Source organism: Pogoniulus pusillus, chromosome 14, assembly GCF_015220805.1.
Source record: "Pogoniulus pusillus isolate bPogPus1 chromosome 14, bPogPus1.pri, whole genome shotgun sequence".
Lineage (NCBI taxonomy): Eukaryota > Metazoa > Chordata > Aves > Piciformes > Lybiidae > Pogoniulus > Pogoniulus pusillus.
The window spans coordinates 30,244,629-30,262,731 of NC_087277.1; the positions used below are offsets into that span (position 1 = coordinate 30,244,629).

The following is an 18,103-nucleotide window of genomic DNA, read 5'->3' on the forward strand; positions in this document are numbered from 1 at the left end:
GCACAAGGGGGAACTTCTTGCCTGGAAGGGTCCCAGAGCCCTGGCACAGGCTGCCCAGAGAGGCTGTGGAGTCTCCTCTGGAGCCTCTCCAGGCCTGTCTGGATGTGTTCCGGTGTGATCTGCCCTAGGTGACCCTGCTCTGGCCGGGGGGTTGGGCTGGCTGAGCTTCGGAGGTCCCTTGCAGCCCCTGACATGCTGTGATTCTGGTCCTATGATCCCGGCAGGAGGCTGAGGCCACAGAGCCCCTGAATGCCCACGCGGTGCGGCTTGAAAGCCACCTCTGGAGACCATCCAGCCCTGCCGCCCCGCTAAACCAGGGTCACCCACCGCGGCTTGCCCAGCATTACAACGCCCAGGTGGGTTTGGACTCTCTCCAGGGCAGACTCCCCGACCTCTCTGGGCAGCCTGCTCCGGGGCTCCAGCAGCCTCACACCGAGTACGCTCGGGTGGAACCGCCTGGGCGCCGGCCTGCGCCCCTGCTCCTATCGCTGGGCACACTGAGGAGAGCCCGGCCGCGCCCTCTCGCCCCCACCTCGGACCCCTCGCAGGAGGTGGGCAGGCGAGGCGGGACCGTGCGGGCGGCGGGCGGCGGGAGGCAGGCGAGGCGGGACCGTGCGGGCGGCGGGCGGCAGGCGAGGCGGGACCGTGCGGGCGGCGGGCGGCAGGCGAGGCGGGACCGTGCGGGCGGCGGGCGGCGGGCGAGGCGGGACCGTGCGGGCGGCGGGCGGCGGGGAGGTGCCCGCCCCGCGGGGGCCGGGGAGGGCTGGCCGGGAGGGGTGGCCGCGGCTCGTCACCGCCGCACGCCATAAATGCCCGGAGGGGCGGGAGCCGGCGCTAGAAGCTAGGAGCTGCTCGGGGCGGCGGCGAGCCCAGGGCCGGTGCCGGAGCCAGCCCCTCGGCGGCTGGACACGTCTGCGAGCGCCGCTTCCCCCCTCCACCGCCGCGGGCCTGGCGAGGAGGTGGGCGGCGGAGCGAAGCTGGCTGCGGCTGGAGGAACGAGCAGCCGCCGCCGGAGGGGGTAGGTGTAAGGTGGGGGCGCCGCGGTGCCCGGTGGAGGGAGGGAGGGAGGGAGGGAGGCAGGCAGCGGCTCTGGGGCCGCTGAGGGGCCTCCTCGGGCGGGCGGCCCCGCGGGGAGGGGGCCGGCGGCAGAGGGCGGCGGCGGGCCGAGGGGCGCTGGGTGCGGGCTGGCGGCGGCGGCGGGCCGAGGGGCCCTCGGTGCGGGCTGGCGGCGGGCCGAGGGGCGCTGGGTGCGGGCTGGCGGCGGCGGGCCGAGGGGCGCTGGGTGCGGGCTGGCGGCGGCGGCGGGGGGCCGAGGGGCGCTCGGTGCGGGCTGGCGGCGGCGGCGGGCCGAGGGGCGCTGGGTGCGGGCTGGCGGCGGCGGCGGCGGGCCGAGGGGCGCTCGGTGCGGGCTGGCGGCGGCGGGGGGCCGAGGGGCGCTCGGTGCGGGCTGGCGGCGGCGCGGGCGGCGTGGCGGGAGCCGGCGGGGGGAGGCGGGAGCAGGGAACGTGGATTTGCAGCCTGCAGCCCTCGGTCTGTGGGTACGAGGCGCTGGAGAATCGCGCCCTGGGAAGCGGAGCCGTGCTCCCGGCGCTGTGTGCCTGCTCTCCTTTGTTCGGGGCAGAGACTTAACTCCATCGCCTCCCGTTTCTTCTCCGGGTTGAAAACCTTTCGCTTTATGCTTTGCAAACCTCAAGCCCAAAGGCTTGCATGCGAGTGGCATTTCGCAGCGGGCACGAAGGGATATTTCACAGCAACCTCCTTGTGCTTTGCTTTTCACTTTCGGGCAGCCAATGCAAGCCTTTTATTCTGCTCTGTGCTTAAACTCCGGTACTGGGAGAGCTTACCTGCAGCCTGACCGTGGCTGCTGGCAGGCTGCTGTGAAGGAGCCGTGCGAAGCAGGCGTTCTTGCCTGCGGGCAGTGACGGGAGCATGCCAGCAGCCCTAGGAAACCATTCCAGCAAGCCGAAGTCCCTGCGGCTGCAAATAAGCTCTCTCCAGACCAACGCTGCAACCTGAGAGCGAGAATCAGAGCATCAGTCAGGGCTGGAAGGGAGCTGAACGACTCTACCCGAAGGGAGGCTGTAGCCAGGTGGGGTTGGGCTCTGCTGCCAGGCAAGCAGCAATAGAAGAAGGGGACACAGCCTGAAGCTGTGCCAGGGCAGGTCTAGGCTGGATGTGAGGAGGAAGTTGCTGGCAGAGAGAGTGATTGGCATTGGAATGGGCTGCCCAGGGAGGTGGTGGAGTGGCCGTGGCTGGAGGTGTTGCAGGCAAGCCTGGCTGGGGCACTTAGTGCCATGGTCTGGTTGGTTGGGCAGGGCTGGGTGCTAGGTTGGGCTGGCTGAGCTTGGGGGTCTCTTAAACCTGGTTCATTCTGTGACCACAAGGATCATCTAATTCCAACCCCCCTGCCATGGGCAGGGACACCTCACTCTAGATCAAAGCCTCATCCAGCCTGGCCTTTGACACTTCCAGGGATGAGACTTCCACCACCTCCCTGGGCAACCTGTTCCAGGGTCTCACCACCCTCTTGGTGAAGAAATAAAGTATCATCCTGGTTTCCCCCCTAAAACAGCAGTGGCAAGCTGTTGCTGTTGTTGCTTAGGTCAGTTCATCCAAGCCAGCACTTCAGCCTCTTGAGTTCACAGAATCATAGAATCAAGCAGGCTGGCAGAGAGCTCCAAGCTCAGCCAGCCCAACCTAGCACCCAGCCCTGCCCAACCAACCAGACCATGGCACTAAGTGCCCCAGCCAGGCTTGGCTTCAACACCTCCAGCCACGGCCACTCCACCACCTCCCTGGGCAGCCCATTCCAATGCCAATCACTCTCTCTGCCAGCAACTTACTCCTCACAGCCAGCCTGGACCTGCCCTGGCACAGCTTCAGGCTGTGTCCCCTTCTTCTGTTGCTGCTTGCCTGGCAGCAGAGCCCAGCCCCACCTGGCTACAGCCTCCCTGCAGGCAGCAGTGAGCTCTGCCCTGAGCCTCCTCTGCTGCAGGCTGCACCCCCCCAGCTCCCTCAGCCTCTCCTCACAGGGCTCTGCTCCAGGCCCCTCCCCAACTAAGTTACATTACTCTCTCTTCTGCATTTACAGCCAACAGACCTGGAAGAAAGACTTTGCCTTGGATCTAACTGCTGAGCACTTTGAGATCAGTCACCATGAAGTGTGTAGTAGTGGAGTGGCTCCCAGTAACAGCCTTGCTATGCCTGGCTCAAGCGCTTTCTGCCCTGGTTCTCCCCAATGCCACGCTCCTAGAGGAACTGTTGGAAAAGTACATGGATGAAGATGGTGAGTGGTGGATCGCCAAGCAGAGAGGGAAAAGGGCTATCACAGACAGTGATATGCAGAGTATCTTGGATCTTCATAATAAATTACGGGGTCAGGTGTATCCACCAGCTTCCAATATGGAATATATGGTAAGGAAAACCTGATAGTGACATGCAGAAAGAAATGTGCTTAGACTAGTTACTGTCACTGTGTCAACCAGCAGCCTTTCAGCCTTGGCTTGCTTGTTTTCCCCTTTCCAAAGCATCTGTGGCTTGTCGTACCTTTGTGTGTGCGGGGCGAGCTGTGAGATGTAAGTGCCACTGGAGGATGGAGCATTCATGTTCTGCTGGTATTAATGGCTTTCACCCCAATTGAAGTGACTCTTCCTCAGTCTTAGGCATCACTTTCCAGATCTGCATGACTCAAGTCTGGCTGATTGTGGCCTAAGAAGTTTCCATCTTCACCATCTAGGAAGAGTACTGAGCTGTGAGCTTTGCGACTAACATGGATTCTCTCCTGTGCTTCTAGGCTGGATGCAATTCCTGGGCAAAATGAGGCTGTTAGAACAACAAAGTCTTCTCTTTATCTTGGCCATGTCTTTAGTAGACAAATAGTGTAGTACATAATTTAATGTCCTTTTCACTCAGGAAACCTCTCTATTTGCTAGACCTGCCACAACAAGCTCCTGGCACAGCTGGCAACTCGTGGCTTGCACAGATTCACTCTGATATGGGTCAAGAACTGGCTGGAGGGATGGGCCCAGAGAGTGGTGGTGAATGGTGCCACATCCAGTTGGCAGCTGCCACCAGTGGTGTGCCCCAGGGATCGGTGCTGGGCACAGTCCTGTTCAGTATCTTTATTGATGAGCAGGAGCAGGGGATTGAGTCCAGCAGCAGTAAGGTTGCAGATGACACCAAACTAGGATGAGCTGTGGAGCTGTTGGAGGGGAGGAGAGCCCTGCAGAGGGACTTGGCCAGGCTGGATGGGTGGGCAGAGGCCAATGGGATGAGACTGAACAGGGCCAAGGGCAGGGTTCTGCACTTTGGCCACAACAACCCCAAGCAGCACTACAGGCTGGGGCCAGAGTGGCTGAGAGCAGCCAGAGAGAGAGGGAGCTGGGGGGAAGAAGTTGTTTGCAGTGAGGGTGGTGAGACACTGATGCAGGTTGCCCAGGGAGGTTGTGGAGCGCAGAATCACCCAATGTGATCACATCTTTGATCACATTGGGTGATTCTGTGCTCCACAACCTCCCAAGAGGAGTTCAAGACCAGGCTGGATGAGGCCTTGAGCGACCTGTTCTATTGGGAGATATCCCTGCCTATGGCAGGGGGTTGGAGCCAAATGAGCTTTGAGGTCCCTTCCAACCTAAACCATTCTGAATCTGTAAGTACACAACTTTCTGGGTTGCCTGGGCAGATAAACACCACACAGTATGGACATGGGAAACAAAGGGTGAGAGAGATTTGCTGCAGAAACTGCAATGCAGAAGAAAAAATGTCCATTCTTGTCAGATTTGTGGATGTCTTAAGTGGTCTTGTGACCTGATTTGATCTAATTAGCAAGGGGCATGAAAGTCAGCATGGAACTACAGCATGAAATCAAAGTTCAGAGCCATGGAATCATGGAATCAAGCAGGTTGGAAGAGAGCTCCAAGCTCATCGAGTCCAACCTAGCACCCAGCCCTGGCCAGGCAACCAGACCATGGCACTAAGTGCCCCAGCCAGGCTTGGCTTCAACACCTCCAGCCACAGCCACTCCACCACCTCCCTGGGCAGCCCATTCCAATGCCAATCACTCTCTCTGCCAGCAACTTCCTAACAACAGCCAGCCTAGACCTGCCCTGGCACAGCTCCATGCTGTGTCCCCTTCTTCTGGTGCTGCTTGCCTGGCAGCAGAGCCCAACCCCACCTGGCTACAGCCTCCCTGCAGGCAGCTGCAGGCAGCAATGAGCTCTGCCCTGAGCCTCCTCTGCTGCAGGCTGCACCCCCCCAGCTCCCTCAGCCTCTCCTCACAGGGCTGTGCCTGTGCCAGGCCCCTCCCCAGCCTTGCTGCCCTTCTCCAAACACCTTCCAGCACCTCAACATCTCTCTGCAATGGAGGAGCCCAGAACTGGACACAGCACTCCAGGGGTGGCCTGAGCAGTGCTGAGCACAGGGGCACAAGAACCTCCCTTGTCCTGCTGCCCACACTGCTCCTGAGCCAGCCCAGGATGCTATTGGCTCTGCTGCCCACCTGGGCACACTGCTGCCTCCTCTTCAGCTTCTCTCTCCCAGTAACCCCAGGTCCCTTCCTGGCTGCTCCCCAGCCACTCTGTCTCCAACCTGTAGCACTGCTTGGAGTTGTTGTGGCCTCATGACACTTTGGGACATGGTTTGCTGGCCATGGTGGTGTTGGGTTGGTGGTGGGACTCAATAATCTTGGAGGTCTCTTCCAACCAAAGCAATTCTGTGATCCTATAAAAGGTGCCATGTGTCTGAGTTGCTGATGACTCTCATTGCTATGGAGGGGTAACTAATGTGAGATGAACTCTCTCCACCCCCTGCCACTAATTCTAATAATAATGGGTTCTTCACATGGTCTGGAGACTCTGTACAGCTAATGGCACAGGACTTTGAAATAACTTGCAAATGTATATAAACATCAATTGAACTGGAAGAGAAGATTCCTGTGCTCAGTGCTGCTTGTGGTCAGTGCTGCTTGCCGACTAGAGGGATTCAAGGAATCCTTTTTGCTTATAGCAGAAGGCAATGGTGAATTACAAGAAGGAGGGCTGGAGGGTGGTGGTGAATGGTGCCACAGCCAGTTGGCAGCTGTCACTGGTGATGTCCTCCAAGGATCACTGCTGGGCCCAGTCCCGTTTAGTATCTTTATTGATGTTCTGGAGCAGGGGATTGAGTTCAGCATCAGTAAGTTTGCAGATGATGCCAACCTAGGAGCAGCTGTGGAGCTGTTGGAGGGTAGGAGAGCCCTGCAGAGGGACCTGGCCAGGCTGGATGGGTGGGCAGAGGCCAAGGGGATGACACTGAACAAGGCCAAGGGCAGGGTGCTGCACTTTGGCCACAACAACCCCAAGCAGCACTACAGGCTGGGGCCAGAGTGGCTGAGAGCAGCCAGGCATAGAGGGACCTGGGAGTGCTGGGAGAGAGGAGCTGCAGAGGAGGCAGCAGTGTTCCCAGGTGGGCAGCAGAGCCAATGGCATCCTGGGCTGGCTCAGGAGCAGTGTGGGCAGCAGGACAAGGGCAGTCCTTATGCCCCTGTGCTCAGCACTGCTCAGGACACCCCTGGAGTCCTGCCTGATTCTGTGGTTCTAAGAGGCTTTAAGTATTTCCTCACAAAATTCTCTCCCAACTCACAGGGCTGGCTACAGCTTCAGACAGTGCCCAAATGCTTCCAGGGAGTTCTGTTATTATCTTGTCAGCCACTGAGGCTTCTGATTCTTCCCAGGCTTCTGGGGAAAGGAGGCAGACATTCTCTGACCTCTGGACAATCTGTGTATCCAGGACTTCCCATCTTGCAGGAGATGTTCAGGTGCAGGCAGGATGTCTTGCCATGTGCAGTCCAGGCACGGGTGTCAGGCTGGCTCTGCAGACCACTTGCATGGAGACATTTAGAGCCTGTTCTGGTAAACTCGAGGCAGGGAAACAAATCCCAAGTATCTGGGTTTGTCACTTTGTGGCAGGGCTAGCTTATAGCTTAGCTGTGATGGTTTGGGTGTTACCTGCCCCCCGCTTTGGGAATCACCCAGACTAGACTCAGCATCTCTGGAAATTGAATGAAGCTTTCTATTCACAGATCAGCCCAAGATACAAGCAGAGAGATACAATAGTTACAGCTACAGACAGAAACAGACAAGTTAAAGGCAACACAGAAACACAACAGCCCTGCCAGAAACCTCAGTCCCCAGCAGGGGCTCCCAACCACCCTTCCACCTTCCTCCCACCCCACTGCCTTACCCTAGATCTTGCCTTAAGTTTAAGGTAGTTTGGAGGGTCAGCCAGGGGGGTTAGGAAGCAGAAGGATTAGTCAGACAGACAGCAGGTTAGATTAGTGCCACAGGCATCAGAAGAGACAGGGAGATGGCTGATACAAGGCAATCCAATCTGTTTATTCCACTCAAGCATGTGTTTGTAGACCTTTCATCAGAAGGCTGTGAGTTGCATTAAACTGCAATTGGTTGCATGTACTTGTGTTAGAAATTACATACTAATTAGCACAGACATTCATCATATCCTCTCAGCAACAGGTACATTGTGTCTGAGCAGTCTAAGCCAGCAGAGATAGACAAAACCCACAGGCTGCAGCCTTACATTTGTTTGTATTTGTTACACCATTCCCTAAGGTCATTCCAACCTTCCACTCTGTCTGAGCTCTGCTTCTGAGCTCATGCACTCTCACCTGTCCATGGCTTATGTTCCAGTGTATCATAATCAGACAGTTCTATAGAACCACTGCATTTAATTCCCAACAGGTTAGAGGGAGAAGTGCAGCCCACACAGCCCAGAGAGCAACTCTCTTACCTGTATTTGTGTTCTTACCTATCTCAGTGTCTGGGTTCTAATTTAAATTCCCAGAGACTCAAATAAATTTGATAGAACCAGTAACAATTTTTATGGAGTGCCCTTCCCTCTTCCCCCTTCTTTCCCACAAGAAAGGGATTAGATGTAGGGAGAGGAAAGGTAAGCACACCCCCAAATAAATGGATCTCACTTGATTTGGAAGTTAAAAGAAGAAGAGGTTAACAGTAACTTAAAAAGGTATCATAGTATTATCAGGGTTGGAAGAGACCTCACAGATCATCAAGTCCAACCCTTTAGCACAGAGCTCAAGGCCAGACCATGGCACCAAGTGCCACGTCCAGTCCTGCCTTGAACAGCTCCAGGGATGGCGACTCCACCACCTCCCCGGGCAGCCCATTCCAGTGTCCAATGACTCTCTCAGGGAAGAACTTTCTCCTCACCTCCAGCCTAAATCTCCCCTGGCACAGCCTGAGGCTGTGTCCTCTCGTTCTGGTGCTGGCCACCTGAGAGAAGAGAGCAACCTCCTCCTGGCCACAACCTCCCCTCAGGTAGTTGCAGACAGCAATAAGGTCACCCCTGAGCCTCCTCTTCTCCAGGCTAACCAATCCCAGCTCCCTCAGCCTCTCCTCGTAGGGCTGTGCTCAAGGCCTCTCCCCAGCCTCGTTGCCCTTCTCTGGACACGCTCAAGCATCTCAATGTCCCTCCTAAACTGGGGGGCCCAGAACTGAACACAGCACTCAAGGTGTGGTCTAACCAGTGCAGAGTCCAGGGGCAGAATGACCTCCCTGCTCCTGCTGGCCACACCATTCCTGAGGCAGGCCAGGATGCCACTGGCTCTCTTGGCCACCTGGGCACACTGCTGGCTCATGTTCAGGCAGGTATCAATCAGCACCCCCAGATCCCTCTCTGTCTGGCTGCCCTCAGCCACTCTGACCCCAGCCTGTATCTCTGCATGGGGTTGCTGTGGCCAAAGTGCAGCACCCTGCACTTCGAGGTGTCTGAGGTAGGGAAGTTACAAAGGTGTAGGGAAGGGAAAGCAAATACAAAATGTCTAACTACAACCCAGTTTTGCTGGTGATGGCTTTGTCTGCTTCCTGGGTGATGGCCACATGGTTAAACAAAGAGAGCCGGGGACAGGATGGTGATGGTGGTAAGCAGGGAGGCAGGGAGAGAGAACAGGAGGTCCCCCTGCTTTTATGGATCTTTAGACAGGAAGGGGGAATGGGCTGAGCATCACCTGGTGGTGTTCAGACCCATCCCTGGAGAGGGGTCAAGAACACCTAGGGTCAGATTCAAGGTCACTCCCCCTGGAGGGTTAACCCTGTACAGTGTTGAACAGGACTGGTCCCTGGGGGAATCCACTGCTCACAGCTCTCCTTTTCACAGCCTGTGATCTAATTCTTCTCACTGAAACATTCTAGCCAGCTTCAGACCAGCCCCTTAGCATAGCATGGCAGCATGCAATAAGGCAGTGTGCTGCCAGGAGCAGAGAGCAGTAGCAGCAGGCACGAGTAGGACAGCAGAGCACATTGTGTTCCCTGCCTATCTCTTTTTCTCAGTGTGACCCGAGGCTAATGGGCCTTTGGGCACAGAGCAGCCAATCAGAATGCACTTACCAAGCCTGACCATGTTAGGTGAAACCATAGGCTTGCTTTACCCAGAAGAGCATAGGCCTTGCACAAGGCAGGCACAAGCTGAGTGTGTGCAACTTGTTTATCACAGGGTGTAGACAAGGCTGGGCAAGCCAGAGTCCTTAGTCTCAGTGGCTCCAGGTTCTTTGTCCTCTTTCCCATGGTTGCTTCTCCTCAAAACAGGAGGAGGGAGAGCAAAAAAGCATGCCTGGGCAAGCCAGGACATGTGTAAGCCTAGTTTTGGCTCATCAGGCCTGCCACAACACTGATCCATGTGCTTGATAAATCAGATTTGACTCTTTCACACTGAATTCTGTTCTTGTCCACTCTGAGTCATGAAAGTGGCCAAGCCAGATGAGTGCCAGTGCTGGTGAGAGAGGGTAAGGAGTGGGGGAGGTGAGGAACCATGCTCTGGGGTAGAGCTGTGGGTTCTGTGCCATGGCTGTGATGTCCAGCCTTATCTTGGAGTGGACCACATGGCAGTGCCACATTTTGGGTTCAGTTGTGCAGAGGCAAAAACCTTTTGAGGATGGGGGGGGGGGGAAGGAACCCTAGAAAGTTGAATTCCTATCTGTACGACACCCTCCCCTCAAGCCAGAGGGCTGCAGCAGCTCTACTGTGAGGCCAGGCTGAGAGAGTTGGGGCTGTGCAGGCTGGAGAGGAGAAGGCTTGGAGGAGATCTTGGAGTGGCCTTGCAGGATCTGCAGGGGGCTGCAGGAGGGCTGGGGAGGGACTATGGACAAGGTCTGGGAATGGCAGGAGGAGGAGGAATGGGTTTGAAGTGTCAGAGGGGAGATGGAAAGTGGATGTGAGGAAGAAGTTATTTGCAGTGAGGGTGGTGAGACACTGGCACAGGTTGCCCAGGGAGGTTGTGGAGCACAGAAGCAGCCAATGTGATCTTTGATCACATCTTTGAACACTTCCCTGGTGTTCAAGGTCAGGCTGGATGAGGCCTTGAGCAACTTGTTTTAGTGGGAGGTGTCCCTGCCTGTGGCAGGGGGTTGGAACCAAATGAGCTTTGAGGTCCCTTCCAACCTGAACCATTCTCTGATTCTATGACCTCTGCTGTGAAGAAAGACTGAGAGCCTTGGGGCTGTTCAGTCTGGTGGAGGCTGAGAGGGAACCTGATCAATCTCTACCAGTATCTGAGAGGTGGGTGTCAGGATGAAGGTGCCAGGCTCTGTGTGGTGGTGCCCAGTGACAGGACAAGGCATAAGAGGTGCAAGCTGGAACCCAGGAGGTTCCATTTCAACACAAGGAGGAACTTCTCTGGTGTGAGAGTGCTGGAGCCCTGGAGCAGGCTGCGCAGAGAGGCTGTGGAGTCTCCTTCTCTGGAGCCTTTCCAAAGCCACCTGGGTGTGTTCTGTGTGAGCTGCCCTGGGTGACTGTGCTCTGGCAGGAAGCTTGGGCTGGAGGATCTGTGGAGGTCCCTCCAGGCTCTGACATTCTGTGGTGCTGTGCTGGTTCTGTGAGGCACAGAGCAGATTCATCTTGCAGCCTGTGGCACAGCACTAAAGCCCAAAAGGGGCTGCTGGGGCTTTGCAGCTCTGAGGCTGCTCCGGTGCCCTAGCTTCTGGAGTTACCTGTGCCTGCCCAGCCTCCCTTGGCAGAGAATCCTACCTGTGCCTGCCCAGCCTCCCTTGGCAGAGCATCTTACCTGTGCCTGCCCAGCCTCCCTTGGCAGAGAATCCTACCTGTGCCTGCCCAGCCTCCCTTGGCAGAGAATCCTACCTGTGCCTGCCCAGCCTCCCTTGGCAGAGGATCCTACCTGTGCCTGCCCAGCCTCCCTTGGCAGAGCATCTTACCTGTGCCTGCCCAGCCTCCCTTGGCAGAGCATCTCACTTGTGCCTGCCCAGCCTCCCTTGGCAGAGCATCTCACTTGTGCCTGCCCAGCCTCCCTTGGCAGAGCATCTCACTTGTGCCTGCCCAGCCTCCCTTGGCAGAGCATCTCACCTGTGCCTGCCCAGCCTCCCTTGGCAGAGCATCTCACCTGTGCCTGCCCAGCCTCCCTTGGCAGAGCATCTCACCTGTGCCTGCCCAGCCTCCCTTGGCAGAGAATCATGGAATGGCCTAACTGGGGGTTCAGGGTGGTCTAAAAGGGCTTTTCCAACCAAAACACTTCCCTGCTTCTATGCTGTTGCGAGCCCTGAGCCCATACAGTTCCTTTCCACACCAGGGCTGCTCTATGCCTGGTGTAGCTCTGGATTTTGGGGAGGCCTGAAGCTTTGCCTCTCCATTTCAGTAACTTCAAGAAGGCTTCAGAAGAAGGAAATGAAGACAACTGCAAATATTTCCCATTTAGATTTTTTCTTCTTTGCTCTCCTCAGGCAAATTCCTGCTGTGTTTTAAGTACAGGTGATGGTGGGGGAGCAGCAGTCGAGTTCCTGCCTGTGGCATGCTCATCTCACAGAGTGATGAGGAGGGGCTGAAAGGCTTTTCTAGCTCTCTCCTGATGCTTTTAGGTCCTCTGAGCTGCACAAGCCTGGAAGCTGCAGAGCAGCTTCTCTCTCTGTCAGCTCCCAGCTGATCTCTTTTATCTGTAGTATACTTAGGAGAATCCAGAGAGCTTTGGGAAAGTTAAGGGGAGGTCTTGTGGTGGCCTTCCATGGTGTGGTGAACTTCCTGGGCTGAATAGAAGCATCCTAGACCTCGCTGGACAGAGCTTCTTCCTGTCTCTGCTTGGTGTTTCTTGTCCCTTTTGCCAAAGCCCTTCAGGGATGCTTGCTGAAAAACAATTCCTGTGCCTTTCAAGCAGAGGACTTTGGTTTGTGGAGTCCTTGAAGCATCTGGAGAGCAGTTTGGGCTCCAGGAACAGAGCAGCTCTTGTCAGAGGGAACCTGCCTGCTTTCCCTCTGCTTTTTCCACTTCTCTGCTGCACTTCAAAGGTTGGTGGCAGTGCTTCAGCCCTTTGCCTGCACGCCGAGGCTGCTGACGCTGCATCAGAGCACAGTGGCCTTGACTTACCCTCTTCTTCTCCCTGGCAGCTTTAGCACAGCACTCTGCAGTGTGAAGTGGCCAAGAAAGCAAGTGGATAAGTCCACGGTATGGCTCCTATTGATGTGCTGCCAACGACAGCAACCAAGCAGCTCCAAGTAGAGAAACTGAAAGTGGGAAGCAGCAGAAAGGGCTCAGTGTCTGCCCCAGAGCTGAGGGAGCCTTCCCAAAAGGAAACAGGAACACAGACACTGCTGCTCTTATGCTCGTGCTGTCAGAGAGCTGCTTCATGCCCCTGTCACCCCAGGCTCCCTGGCCTGCATCAGCACTGGTGTGGCCAGCAGGAGCAGGGCAGGCATCGTTACCCTGGACACTGCACTCGGGAGGCTGCCCCTCAAGTCCTGGGGTCAGCTTTGGGCCCCTCACTCCAAGAAGGACATTGAGGACCTGGAGCAGGTCCAGAGAAGGGCAACAAAGGTGGGGAAGGGTCTGGAGCACAGGGCTGGGGACAGCAGCTGAGGGAGCTGAGGGCATTTAGTGTGGAGCAGAGGAGGCTGAGGGGAGAGCTCATGGCTGTCTGCAGCTCCCTAAGAGGATGCTGGGGAAGGGTCTGGAGCACAGGGCTGGGGACAGCAGCTAAGAGAGCTGAGGGCATTTAGAGTGGAGCAGAGGAGGCTGAGGGGAGAGCTCATGGCTGTCTGCAGCTCCCTGAGAGGAATCTGGGGAAGGGTCTGGAGCACAGGGCTGGGGACAGCAGCTGAGGGAGCTGAGGGCATTTAGTGTGGAGCAGAGGAGGCTGAGGGGAGAGCTCATTGCTGTCTCCAGCTCCCTGAGAGGAGGCTGGGGAAGGGTCTGGAGCACAGGGCTGGGGACAGCAGCTAAGAGAGCTGAGGGCATTTAGAGTGGAGCAGAGGAGGCTGAGGGGAGAGCTCATGGCTGTCTGCAGCTCCCTGAGAGGAATCTGGGGAAGGGTCTGGAGCACAGGGCTGGGGACAGCAGCTGAGGGAGCTGAGGGCATTTAGTGTGGAGCAGAGGAGGCTGAGGGGAGAGCTCATTGCTGTCTCCAGCTCCCTGAGAGGAGGCTGGGGAAGGGTCTGGAGCACAGGGCTGGGGACAGCAGCTAAGAGAGCTGAGGGCATTTAGTGTGGAGCAGAGGAGGCTGAGGGGAGAGCTCATTGCTGTCTGCAGCTCCCTGAGAGGAGGCTGGGGAAGGGTCTGGAGCACAGGGCTGGGGACAGCAGCTGAGGGAGCTGAGGGGAGAGCTCATTGCTGTCTGCAGCTCCCTGAGAGGATGCTGGGGAAGGGTCTGGAGCACAGGGCTGGGGACAGCAGCTGAGAGAGCTGAGGGCATTTAGTGTGGAGCAGAGGAGGCTGAGGGGAGAGCTCATGGCTGTCTGCAACTCCCTGAGAGGAGGCTGCAGTGAGGCAGGGGTTGGGCTCTGCTCCCTCGGAACAGGTGATAGAAGGAGAGGAACTGGCCTGAGATTGTGTAGGGGAGAGTTAGACTGGAAATGAAGAAGAACTCCTTTGGTGCAAGAGGATTGGCACAGGCTGCCCAGGGAGGTGGTGGAGTGCCCATCCCTAGAGGTTTCCCGGCAGAGATGTGGCACTCTGGGTGGTGGTTCAGTGCTCATGGAGCTGTTGGGTAGAAGGGTGGGCTGGCTGATCTTTGAGGTCTTCTCTAACCCTAATGATTCCATGGCATTTTAAACTTTGGCATAAGAAGCTTCCTTTAAACTGAGCTTGCTTCACTTGTGAAGTCCTGACAGTTTGTTTGTCCCCTGTTGGCTCTCCAACTGGCCAAGATCCCCTCTGAGGATGTTTTCCCAACTCTCTTTTGGGGTAGTTTGTTTAAAGCTGTTTCTGACACAGCTGCCAAGTCAGATATGATCAGGAGGTGAGACATATTTGAGGTACTGGAGGTTCCTCCTGGCAGAAGTCCATGTCCAGAGCTACAGCTGCTTTGTGATGCTAATCACTGCTAGGATTTGAGGTGAGGACTCCTGCTGTGGTCAGATTGGTATTAGATCTTCAAGAGAGGTTCTCCTGCCCCTCTACTCTGCCCTGGTCAGACCTCATCTGAAGTACTGTGTCTAGTTCTGGGCTTCTCAGTTCAAGAATGACAGGGTACAGCTGGAGAGAGTCCAACAGAGGCTATGAGGATGATGAAGGGACTGGAAGATCTGTGTGATGAGGAGAGGCTGAGAGCCCTGGGGCGGGTAGAGTGGTTTAGGCTGGAAGGGACCTCAGGGATCAGCCAGTTCCAACCCACTGTGATGGGCAGGGACACCTCCCACCAGCCCAGCTTGCTCAAAGCCTTATCCAACCTGGCCTTAAACACCTCCAGGGAGGCTGTGGAGCACAGAATCACCCAATGTGATCGAAGATCACATTGGGTGATTCTGTGCTCCACAACCTCCCTGGGCAACCTGTGCCAATGTCTCACCATCTTCAGTGGCAAGAATTCCTCCCTCATCTCCACTCTCAATCTCCCCTCCTCCAGCTCAAAGCCATTGCCTCTCATTCTGTCACTCCCAGCCCTTGTGAAAAGTACCTCTCCAGCTTTCTTGCAGCCTTACAGGTAACTGCAAGGCTGCTCTAAGGTCTCCTCAGAGCCTTCTGTTCTCCAGGCTGAACAGCTCCAACTCTCCCAACCTGTCCCCATGGGGGAGGTTTTTCAGCCCTCTGAGCATCTTGGTGGCCTCCTCTCCACCTGCTCCAACAGTTTGTTCTTCTTTTAGGGGGACCAGAACTGGGCATAGTTCTCCAGGAGAGGTTTCAGCAGAGCAGAGTTTTGTAGTTCTCATCTGTCTTTCTGGCTTATTTGCTGATGGAATTTCTCTCTCTGTATTTCATCTGGAATTTTTTTCCTCCTCACTGTCACTGCCCTTCAAGAGTGCAGTGGATTGTGAGCCTAAGTCAGTAAATGCCCAGACTGTGCTGTAGTGTTTGCTCTGCCACTCTGCCCCTATATTTAGAGTGCATCCAGCAGTGAGGTGTTGATGCCATGCCATGGTAAATGTTTGCTTTCAGTGCTCCTCGCTGCACTGACTGTTCCAGCTCAAGTGAGCCTTCTGCCCCTGTGCTCAGCACTGCTCAGGACACCCCTGGAGTGCTGTGTCCAGTTCTGGGCTCCTCCACTGCAGAGAGATGTTGAGGTGCTGGAAGGTGTTGAGAGAAGGGCAGCAAGGCTGGGGAGGGGCCTGGAGCAGAGCCCTGTGAGGAGAGGCTGAGGGAGCTGGGGGGGTGCAGCCGTGGCTGGAGGTGTTGAAGCCAAGCCTGGCTGGGGCACTTAGTGCCATGGTCTGGTTGGTTGGCCAGGGCTGGGTGATAGGTTGGGCTGGCTGAGCTTGGAGCTCTCTTCCAACCTGCCTGATCAAAAAGACCAAATGCAAGTTCCTGCAGCTGGGTGGGGGCAATGCCAAGCACAAATGCAGGCTGGGCAGTGAGTGGCTGGAGAGCAGCCCTGAGGGACAGGGACTTGGGGGTGCTGCTGGAGGAGAAGCTCAGCAGGAGCCAGCAGTGTGCACTTGCAGCCCAGAGAGCAAGCAGAGCCTGGGCTGCAGCAGCAGAAGTGTGGCCAGCAGGACCAGGGAGGGGATTCTGCCCCTCTGCTCTGCTCTGCTCTGCTCTGCTCTGCTCTGCTCTGCTGAGAGCCCACCTGGAGTCCTGCATCCAGCTCTGGAGCCCCTGGGACAGGAGGGCTGTGGAGATGCTGGAGAGTGTCCAGAGCAGGGCCAGGAGGATGCTCAGAGGCTGCAGCAGCTCTGCTGTGAGCACAGACTGAAAGAGTTGGGTCTGTGCAGGCTGCAGCAGAGGAGGCTCCCAGGGGACCTTCTTGTGGCCTTCCAGCATCTGAAGGGGGCTACAGAAAAGCTGGGGAGGGACTTTTGAGGCTGTGAGGGAGTGTCAGGAGTGGGGGGAATGGAGCAAAGGTGGAGGTGGGGAGAGTGAGGCTGGAGGTGAGGAGGAAGTTGTTGAGCAGGAGAGTGGTGAGAGGCTGGAATGGGTTGCCCAGGGAGGTGGTTGAGGCCCCATGGCTGGAGGTGTTTGAGGCCAGGCTGGCTGAGACTGTGCAGCCTGCTCTAGGGTAGGGTGTCCCTGGGCATGGCAGGGGTCTGGAACTGGCTGCTCCTTGTGCTCACTTCCAACCCTGACTGATTCTAGGATTCTATGGTTCATTTGTGCTCTTCCTTTCCATCTAGTCCCATCCCATCTGGGGTTTTCCTGTTCCTTTCCATCTAGTCCCATCCCATCTGGGGTTTTCCTGTTCCTTTCCATGTGTTCCCATCCCATCTGGGTGTTTCCTGCCTTCCCCAGTTAAAATATCATCTCTGGATTTATCTCTCTATTTATTTACTTATAACTCCTGGAATACATTTTTGAGCTCCTGGACCTCCCAGTTCTCTTGCAGTGCTGGTTGGTTTAATTGGTGTGCCTCACCTGGAGTACTGCATCCTGCTCTGGAGTCCTCAACACAGGAAGGATGTGGACCTGATGGTGTGGGTCCAGAGCAGGCTACCAAGATGATCTGGCTGGAGCACCTCTGCTATGAGGACAGGCTGAGGCAGCTGGGGGTGTTCAGTAAGCAGAAGGGAGGGCTCCAGAGAGACCTACAGTGGCCCCCTAGTAACTGAAGTGGGCTACGAGAGGGCTGCAGAGGGACACTGCACAAAGGCCTGCAGGGATGGGACAAGGGGCAGTGGTGTGAAATGAGAGCAGAGCAGATTTAGACTGGATATAAGGAACAAGTTCTGCACCATGCAGCAGGTTGCCCAGGGAGGTGGTTGTGGCCCCATGCCTGCAGATACTCGAGGTGAGGCTGGAGAGGGCTCAGTGCAGCCTGATCTAGAGGAGGATGTCCCTGCTGAGTGCAGAGGGGGTTGGACTGGATGAGCTTTGGAGGTCCCTTCCAAGCCCAAGCATTCCATGATTCTGTGACTCACTCTGGAGCTGCTTTGCTTGGCCACTCACACCACACAACTGCAGGATTCATCTCAGCAAGCTGTTGCTGGCTGTGCTGAAGAAGGCAGTGTCCAAGCCTGTCTGCTTTCTAATTAGTAGAGAAAAAAGAGAGTTTCTAAGACAGAGTTTATCTCAATTGGAGGTAGGTGGCTAAAATTATCTCCCTCTACAGATGCTGCTTTGTCTGTGTAGCTACAGAGGTAATTTAGATAATTGGCTCAGAGGTAGGTATCTGTCTTGAGGCTCTTTTCAGTTCAAGGGAGGTTAATCCCATCCCATCTGATCAGTCTGTCTGATGAGGAGTTGTAATTGGAGCTGTGGTACCCTCATTGAGTCATCAGCTCCTCCACAAGCAGGAAGTTGGTTTCAGTCTGCCTGAACCCCATGTTGACAGAGGTTAGATCCCACAGCTCCCAGGGCAGTCTGTGAAGTTAAGCTGCTGTTAGTTGTGTTAGGTTTTAAAGTGATTCCTTGAGCAGCAGGAGCTTTCAACTCCACAGAATCACAGAACCAGCCAGGTTAAGAGACCTGCAAGCTCAGCCAGCCCAGCCTAGCACCCAGCCCTGCCCAACCAACCAGACCATGGCACTAAGTGCCCCAGCCAGGCTTGGCTGCAACACCTCCAGCCACAGCCACTCCACCACCTCCCTGGGCAGCCCATTCCAGTGCCAATCACTCTCTCTGCCAGCAACTTCCTCCTCACATCCAGCCTGGACCTGCCCTGGCACAGCTTCAGGCTGTGTCCCCTTCTCCTGTTGCTGGCTGCCTGGCAGCAGAGCCCAACCCCACCT

General features: G+C 56.3%; 1 protein-coding gene across 2 annotated transcripts in view; it reads left to right on the top strand.

The window, feature by feature from the left end:
- Positions 1–807: 807 nt before the first annotated feature.
- The window catches only part of CRISPLD1 (cysteine rich secretory protein LCCL domain containing 1), a 44,548-nt gene continuing 27,252 nt past the window's right edge, over positions 808–18,103 (top strand). For both annotated transcript variants that reach the window (XM_064154757.1, XM_064154758.1), the window contains exons 1-2: positions 808–1,018; positions 3,092–3,414. In XM_064154757.1, coding sequence (XP_064010827.1) covers positions 3,157–3,414 — 258 coding nt within the window. In that variant the 5' untranslated portion in view covers positions 808–1,018; positions 3,092–3,156. The remainder of the gene's footprint in view (positions 1,019–3,091; positions 3,415–18,103) is intronic.